General features: G+C 35.1%; 1 protein-coding gene across 1 annotated transcript; it reads right to left on the bottom strand.

The window, feature by feature from the left end:
* Positions 1-2,308: 2,308 nt before the first annotated feature.
* On the bottom strand, positions 2,309-9,462 carry Gk2 (Glycerol kinase 2). Its single transcript, XM_017636600.1, is given in 12 exon segments — positions 2,309-3,090; positions 3,093-3,209; positions 3,212-3,265; positions 3,268-3,450; positions 3,453-3,560; positions 3,563-3,580; positions 3,666-3,951; positions 3,954-4,010; positions 4,012-4,064; positions 4,067-4,253; positions 4,255-4,362; positions 8,503-9,462. Coding segments are annotated over 11 exon segments (1,701 nt in total). The 5' UTR covers positions 4,285-4,362; positions 8,503-9,462; the 3' UTR covers positions 2,309-2,482.
* Between the last annotated feature and the right edge of the window lie 370 nt (positions 9,463-9,832).

Consider the following 9,832-nt stretch of genomic DNA (forward strand, 5'->3'; position numbering starts at 1 on the left):
GGCAGCAGCAAGCCATCGTTTTAGAACACTGACAACAAGACAACAACAAAACAAAAAACAACATAACATAAAAGAGAATTGATAAGAGATTTTTTTTTATATATATGTATACATACATATGTATTAACGAATAAGACAAAAGCTTCAAAAGACATTATCGATTAAAGCACTGCTTGCAGCATATTTTATATAAGAAGTGCATATATGCATACATACATATACATATGAAAAAAAAATATTAAAAAAATACAAAAATCATAAAAAGACAAAAGATAAAGACGCTCAACAAAAGAATTTAGCAAACACATGGCACTTTAATTCATCTCCAATAATTAGAAAATCCACTAATTTTATAAACAAACGAAATACACAACACACACACATTTACACTATAGATACTTACAAGCATGTACTTAATATTTGAATAATTGTATGGCAACTATTTACTTAAAAAAAAAAGTTTCTTTGTTTATTTTAAGCTTAGCGATTTAATTACTTAAGTAACTAAAATATTTATTATAATTAATCGAATAAATGTTGATATACAATATTTTTATACAAAACAAAACTATTTCATGTATGTATATTTTGTGTGTTTTATGTTAAAACTGGAAAACAAAACAAAAAAAAAATGGTGTGTGCTCATCCGCTTCTTTTAGTTAACGCTATAACCACTTAGCGGCCGCTGTGGTGTAGTAGTTAATCAGTACTTATCATCGTGGAGACACTGAATTTTCCCGACAGTGCATTGAAATCGCCAAGCAAGGTTTTCATGTCGATTTTTATAGCACCTGGCAAGTTTTACTAAGATAAGTATTATTTTTCACTGCGTGAGCTCAAATAGGATAGTGGGTCTTCCTAGACATACCCACTAGAATCGAGAGATCCGGCTTAGCGCGTCTCGGCCAGAATGACCTCGCTGTAGCACATGCCCTGGTTTTCCCCAGAGTTTGCTGAGTTGACCCGAGGCCCAGCTTTACAATAGCTGTCCACAAATAGTCTCTCTCTTTTTTTGGCGATCTTACCTCGAAATAACCGCCTTTGGCCAGTTAATCAGCCACACAGTTTCCTACGATATCACTATGGCCTGGAAACCATACACGTCTGACAAAGCAATATTCTGACGCGACCGAAGGTTAATNTTAACGCATTCCCTTACGATCTTCGTTTGCCGACAGTCGGGTATACGTAACCGCTCACCTACCTACTCAGATCTACATATATCTGGCCAACGACTGTCACACCAGCTGATTCCCCAAAAACAGTTTGGCTATTTTTATGCTGCTGTTACTAAAACATAACCTAGTAAATACACCATAGACCAGGTTATTCACCCTTTGGTGTGTTCGGATGGTTTATGCTCCTTTTCCGGCTATTATCGGGTAACCATGGAACTACAAGCTGTATGAGGCTTAAAACACAGACATAGGCCCGCTTTCCTGGCCTCAGGCTTGTCGAGTCGGAGGATGGAGATGACCCATGGCGAAACCCCGGGGGGTTCATCACGGTTATAAATACAAAACCTAGTAAATCCACCGTAGACCAGGTGTTCGGATGTTTTACGGTCTTTTTCCGGGGAGTACCGGGGATTATGGAACGACGAACGACATCGAGATTGTGCAGCGAATAAAAATACAGCGACTACGCTGGCTAGAACATGTCTTACGAATGGAAACAAATGCTTCAGCCGTGAAGGTATTCTATGCGCTAACCGTTGAGGAATCCTTCTCTGTGTTGGCAAGATCAGGTGGCGAGAGCCTTGGACTCACTTGGAGTTTCTAATTGGCCCATTTAGTAAGAAGAAACCACTGGTATGTTTTGTTGCGCTCGGCCAAATCGCATAGGCAGTTACAGCGCCAATCAATTTGATCACTACATTACCGCAAAAGCCGTAATTTTCGCTTGAATTTCAATACAAGAAATTTTAGAAAAATTCTTTCATTCTTTATTAATTCTTCGTTTGTTCATGTCTACAAATGTTAGTTAATATTTTGTCATTTTAAATTGCATACTCGTATAAAGCTGTACATATTTACAATATTGGATAATAGTCTATAAGACTATATAGCACTATACAATTCACAGTGTATTTTGTCATTTAAGGAATTTATCACAACCAAAGCTTAATAAGTACTTAAGGGTGTATTATAGCAGACTTAAATATTTCTGTTGAACATAATTCAATAATGGCAAACTACATAATTAACTATCAATTATACTTAAGTAACTGGTGGCGATAAAATTCAGCAACAAAATGCAATATTACAAAATAAGCAACAATTTAGTTTTTTTTTTTTTTTTTTTTTTTGAAACAAAGACTTTCTGAAACATCTTAACAAATTAAGTTAAACTTTTAACTTCATAGTTATAACATATAACGTACGTATATACATTATATACATTATATACATATGTCCTATTATGTAATTTATCTGCATTTGAGATTAATTTAATATGTATGTACTATACGTTTTTTGTATCGTTATTTCCCCACAGTCGTCGAGTGTATGATCATGGCAAAGGTGCTCATTATAAACAATGCCGCCGGTATCGAGGACAATAAGTTGTATGTTTCATCGGTTATTTGGCGGCTGGTTTTCTTAATTACCCAACCCATACTGCGCTCCACAGCACGCTTCCATTTGCTATAGCGATGATGCCGTTCATCATCGGTGCTCGTTGGTAAGAAGATATCATAGTCCACCACATCATAAGCCACTTCGTCCGGATGAAAGTCAAACAAATCAATACCTTCCGCTTGCGCTGCGCACAATGCCGCACCGAATGTCGTCGTGTCCGTCAATTGTGAACGAAAAACGTTAGTCCAGCAGTATCAGCCTGCAGCTTGCATAAGTAAATCATTCATGCTGACCGAACCATCTGCATGCAATTTATTCAGATGAAATCCGCTCTCCTGATGCATGCACTCCAGTATGTCGCGTGTTTGAAAACATATCGCCTCCAATGCTGCGCGCACTATGTGATGTTTTGTTGAGTATTGTGTCAGTCCAATGATCAAGCCACGTGCATCCTTTCGCCAATAGGGTGCATAGAGACCGGTAAAGGCCGGTACAAAATATACATCCCCGTCGTTGCCACCTCCTCGGCGCTCTTTTCTGCATTCTTGTAGTCTTTTAACACACGCATGCGTGTCTCTAGCCAACGTAGCGCGTGTCCGCCCACTGCCACAGAGCCCTCTAGCGCATAATGGCCGGCTTATTGGGACCCAACTTATAGGCGACGGTGGTGATAAGACCATGCGCGAAATAACTGGACGTTCGCCAATATTACAAAGCAGAAAGCAGCCAGAACGATAGGTATTTTTCGCTTGACCTGGCTTCACACACATCTGACCCAGCAGTGAAGCGTGTTGATTGCCCAGAATGCCACTAATCGGTACACCAGTGAGTACACACCTGTCGCTGGTGATGAGCCCATAAATTTCAGACTGCTGCGTATCTCTGGCAATATACTTTTGTCAATTTTGAAAGTACGCAACAGCTGTGGATGCCAATGCAGTGTATCGATATCCATTAGAAGTGTACGTGAGGCATTTGTACATCGGTTATGTGCAATGCGCCTGAATTACATGCAATTTCAAATAGTAAATTATTTTCAAGAGATAATTTATTTAATAAATGTATTGCTGAGTAAAGTTAACGCACCTTTAGTAAGATTCCAGACAATCCATGTGTCAATTGTGCCAGCCTTACAAAAGCCCTCGCGGTGAACCCTCCTCACTTCGGCCACATTATCAAAGAGCCAACGCAATTTCAACGCTGAGAAGTATGGCGAAACTGGCAAACCGGAAATGTGCTTGAAATGATTTTTGTCTTGATTATCCAATTTTGAGAGCACTCTATCCACACACTGCTCACTGCGCATATCCTTCCAAACGAGCGCATTGTATAGCGGCTGTCCAGTGCGTGAGTCCCAAAGCAACTGTCGTTTCTCCGCTGATTCGTTACGCCAATACAATTGATATCTGCGACGCTGTAACCCAATTCAGGGTAGCTGAGCACAGGCTTTTTCACAGCATTCATAAATGGCATCCATCAGTTCAGTGGATTTTGTTCATACCAACCAGCCTGTGGCGTGATCATCGTCAACTCAATTTGATAACTTTGCCACTTCTTTGAAAAAGGCACCGAGTATAAGGAGAACTGCACGCTACTGGTACCCTCATCGATGACGCCAACGAGACTCCGACCGGTGGTAGTAGGATTTTGAGAGGTAATTATACGGCGTTTCGGACGCAATCGACAGGCGTTTGCCTTCCGTCATGTCTGCTATGTCTTGCCGTGACTAACGAGTTAGCTGGTTCTCAACGATTCAAACAGATTTTGAGTCACACTACGCCGACTGAAATTTAAAGATAATGAATTATTGAAAAAAAAAGTCCAAAATATATAGAAATTCGTATCTGGATAAACTGAACGGGGCAAAGGTTTGTATGGTACACATACATATGTAATTTAACTGCATGTGTTTGTATGTATGTACATATTTTTATTTATTTTGGGAAACTCGATTGATGACACATGTATATGTATAACGTGTACTCACAGCTGTTCTAGTTTTATCATATCCTAATCACAGGCTTATAAAGCATTTCGTAGCGGAATATACTCCCCATGTCATCAATTCAGACTAATAGTCTACTATTCGTACTACAACATGTAAGTGTTAGAATTGCAAATGTCGCAAGTCTGGTTTTATATGTTACATTAATGCTGCTTAGCGAATTTATGTATCTACAAATGTTTTACACTTTCTGTTGGTGTTGGCTCTTCTGTTTAAATAAAAAAAAAAAAATGGGAGTGACTCAGACGAGCCTCCATTTGACGAGAGCGTTAACATTGCATGTCGCATATACATGTATGTATGTATGTACATTAGGGTGGGAAAAAATTCTCTTCAGAATTCTTTAAAAAATAAAACTATAATGCGAATTTTACTAACTATTTTTTCATAACTGATTTTTGTATATTAGAGACTAATATTATAGGTTATGAAAAAGTGAGTTGTAAAACTTTAAAGTTAAATATTCGCCATAACACTATGTTTTGAAGTTCACTGAAAGGAAATAATTTTATTCGATCTAAAAACACTTATTTGTCCTTAATGAATTTATAGCAATTCTATGACACAGTTTATTCTCCCCAGCAAAACGTGAAGTTGGAAACTTCACAGCCAGGTCGCACAGTGGTGGCAAGCTGGATTTCACTATTCGGAATAGTTTAGGGCCTTCAATTTTTAACCGATTTGATTGAAGAGTTCGCTGTTTGGTTTTTAACAATTTGTTTTGACTGTGCTAGCCATTTTCCTCTATATGCACAAAAGTGTGCTCGAAATGTCAGCAAAAAAGAAATACTAAAAATCAACGCGAATTCTTCAGCTACAAGAAACTTGCACTTTATTGCACTTAAATGTAATAGACAAAAACTGACCTACAACAGTTTTCTAAAATTTCGTAAAAAAAAATGTATTTTTTGCAGTTTTTATTAAATGGGTTTTTTTTTTAATTAATATAGTTGTTTTCAACTTCTTTTCACTATGTATAATTTATTTTCTCTCACTTACAACAAAAAATTTTATTTCAATATACTTCACTAATAAAAAAAAGTTATCAGAATCGGTTGAAAAATGAAGGCCTTTGAGTATTTTCAACAGAAATTCTAGTTTGCGTACCACTGTGCAGCGGCATGATTAAATATTAACCGATTTAAATTTAAAAAAGGCGGGGCTACTTATTTTCGGATGTTCATTAGTTTATATTTGGACCTCCCTAATGTACATGAGAATACATATATGAATATATACCTACATGTATGAAATGAAATGAAATATATATACATATGTAGACGCCATACGAGCGAGCAAACCTTGTATGTATATGCGCATAAACCATATAGTAAATAAAACTATCTCTGAGCAAAAACTGCACTAATAGTCTACTTTGGGTAATTAACACTCTGCTACATTATTTCCAAAGCCAATTGACTAGCTTTAATCTGTTCGATTGCGGGCTTTGTGGATGCAATATACAACATGCAACTAGCGCAGTTTGCAATTTATTTGGTGTGTTATATAAAATGTATTTTTTTTATTTAATCGCACTATTTTTTCCACGGTGTGCATCTATTTAATATTTTTAGCATATGTATGTTATACATAGGTTTTTGTTTTATATGCATGCATGTATGTATGTATGTATGAGCATACGTTGTGATCACGTACCTTTTTCATTTGGACGTAAACAAATTATTTATACACATTTATTTACAAACTAATTATTTATACAAATTTTTTTTTACGTTTAGAGTACTTTTTCGCAAAAATGTACATGCAAGCATACGTCACACGCATACATACATGTAGAAATGTTAGCAATCCGGTGAATTNTTTTTGGTTTTTTATTTTTTTTTTTTTTTTTAATATTATTTTCTGGCAGCGAAATAAAAAACTTAAACGGAAACCAAACAAAAAATAAATCACAATTGTGAAGTCATGGCCATTCAAGATAAAAAATTTAAAATCAATCTCAGTACATTTTTTTTTTAATCCTGTTAAAGTCGCCATGGTAAATAGAACAGAAATTTCAAAGTGCTTGCCAAAAATTTGAAAAAATTTCCAAGATATAAATATTTTGCAGAAATTGTACACATTATAGAGGGAGGAAGGGATAAGAAGTACATACATAGAAAGCACGTAAACTTAAATAGAGGGTGGTGCATAGCGTGTTTTTGTTTCTAGCATAATATTTTGAAATTTTAGAAAAACACACCCCTTTATTTCGCAAACGCTTTAAAAGTTTTAAAAAGCATTTTGAATTTTTTGAATTTGCAAACTTTAAAAAAAACTGTTAAGCATTTTTTGGTTAAGAAAACTGTGTTCGTATTGGAAAACAGCCCACTGAATTATAAAACTTTTAAGTTTTCAAATATTTTGAACTAGTCATTAAAAAAGTATATTCGAAATTTTTTTTTTATTTCTAAAATTAAAAAAAAAATAATCTAAAATTTAAAGTTTTTGAAATTTTGAAAAAATTTAAAATTTTTGCAAACAGTCGAATTTTGTCTTTAAAATTGCTGGGAAAATTTAGTTTGAAAAGACTGTGTATTTTGAAAAACCAATGCAGCAAATTTAGAAAGTCAAAAAGATATTTTTCGTAAAAGGTTTCCATGCAGCCAACATAGATAGCTGGCGGTTATTTCCACAAACTTAACTCGAAAAAAAGTCAATTATGGCACTCTTGCAGCAAATTAGCGATATGTATATATTTCGAATTAGGGTAGACCGGTTTCAGATACTGAAATTCCACCAAAAATCATTGAATGAAATCGCACACATTTTACTTAGAATATTATCAATGAATAGATGTACAGTGGCGAAAATATAAATAGCGACATTTTAAAAAGTTTTGGCTTTTTTTTTTTTGCTAATTTAATGATAATTATATTTTTATGAAATTATAGAATCTAAAAAATTTGGAAAATTCGACAAAATTTCATCACTTAATAAACAAAAGATATGTAAATAGCCTGCTTTTGTTAAATATTGCGTCCCTATTTATGTTTTCGTTACCGTATTTACATACATACATATGTGATAAAAACATAAGAACACTGCGGTTGTTCACGCTTGCCTGGTTATCAGCTTATGTGGTTATATTTTTATATTTTCAGTTTACAACAATAAAATACACTACACAATAATAATTTTTAACCAGATAACCTGATAAGCAGGCAAGTGTGAACAACCTCACTTTTAAATAGAGTGTTTCAAAAAAATTTATCCAATGCTCAAATCTGCCACACCTCCTGCGCTATAATGTATACTTTAATTGCTTTCCTTTTTTGCAACAAGAAGCAGAACAAGTCAAACCTACTTAGCAGTTCACTTGTTTTTTTTTTTTTGTTGTTGTTGTTATTCGAATATTGCACAAAAATATTAAAACACTACCCCCCTCCCACCCCACATACATATACATACATGAAAACCTGTTTTTAAAATTGCAAGCACCAAAACGCGGGTATGTAAATGGAACTTCTGCCAAGCACAATTATTTTAAAACCTTCTACTGTATGCCATGTAAACAATTGCAATAGGAGTGAAGTTCATTAAAACTCGTGCTGGCAGAGCAAAAAAAAAATTAAAAAAAAAAAAATGCGAGCACAACAAAAGCACAAAACACTTGCATGAACTTACATATCAACTAAGCTCACAACTGTGTTCACTGCTCAGGGTAAAGTACAAACTCCGCCTAATTACATGGAATGTATGAACTTCTGCGATCGATAAGAATAGCGGCTGACGCATATATGTATGTACATATGTATGTATATTGTATGTATGTATATTTACGATCGTTCGTTGTTTTTATTATATTTTTTTTTTTTTAAGACCAAAGATAATAAACTGAAAAAAACGCTAATTGATATGCGTTATTTACGTCGACTTTTATTTTTATTTTTACTTTTATTTTTTTTCGTGTATGACACTAATATGCTGCGCTTATAAACCGCAATGCACGTCCATCCACCAGCTATGTCCAACACCAACTGAGGAGCGCATTTGTCCGACAAATACACGGATAGCGCCAATTTTTCGAAAGCAGTGACGTTTAGCTCTGAATGATCGCCAAACGAACGACAAATGGTGGGAGCAAAGCGATGGAATTTTTTTCTTTTATTTACAATAACAGCAGCTGCAGTGCAATTTTTAATGAGAATTGTGCAAGTAATGCAGATAAGGAAAAATGTCGATGCCGATTGGTGATATTGGTATTGGAGAGGGCAATGGTGGCAATGGTGGCAATGACGACAGCGACGGCAATGTCAATGACAAGAAGGATGCTATTCATTCGAACAACTACATATGTACAGGGCGGACGGACAATAAAATATACGATCTTCCGAAAGAGAAAACAAAAATCTGCTAGACACACAACGGGACAGATAGCAAACAGCCAGCGAATGAGGAAGGTGTGGGTGAAAGTGGTATTTACAGTGGCGTGGGAAGAAGCTGGATGAAGCAGAGGAGAGTAGTTGGCAGCATGAAACAAATCATAGCCTGCATTCGGTATGACAGCAATTCAAGTGAAAAAACTAAAATTTATTTCGGTAGCATAACATTTAGCTTTGGTGATACGATAACAATTTCATACTATTGCGCTTGCTTGATGAACATCTGAAATACATATATGTTTACCATATAATCTAGTATTTGCTTTGAAAACAAATATTTAGTAGCTAAAGAAAAATTTATATTTGGAAGTTCACATCTCTACATCCGCCACTTTATGTTGGGCTTAAATAATAAGTTTTAGCGTTTATTGGACTTATTGATTTCCGCAAATCCATTATTAAAACTCTTGTTAATGTTGTGTTGAATCGAATAATACGAATCTCGCCGTCGATTATTCGATTACAAGAATCGTAAGGATTAAATAAGATTCGAGAATCGAGAATCGATTATTTTTCATCCCTACTTTCCATCCCTATTTCCTTATTGTTTTAAGGCTTGGCTGAGTGCATACATATCAACATTAGTATTTTAGCAATTTTACAGCAAGCAGGCAAGAACGATAAGGGATATACTCTGGAGGTATGTATAGCGTAAAAGTAATGGCCCATCTTATCTTAAAACGAATGTTTCATAAATTAAACGTGTTTAAGCGAAACACACTTTTGTTGATTATTATTTTATTTGTGTATGCACATAAATATACATATGTTTGTATATGCATATACAGTGACTCAAACAAATGACCACGTGTTCCAAACTTTATACAAAATTTAGGAAAATTCAACAAACTTTCATCAAAATT

Source organism: Rhagoletis zephyria, unplaced genomic scaffold, assembly GCF_001687245.7.
Source record: "Rhagoletis zephyria isolate East Lansing unplaced genomic scaffold, Rhagoletis_zephyria_1.1 Rzeph_scaffold_18616, whole genome shotgun sequence".
Lineage (NCBI taxonomy): Eukaryota > Metazoa > Arthropoda > Insecta > Diptera > Tephritidae > Rhagoletis > Rhagoletis zephyria.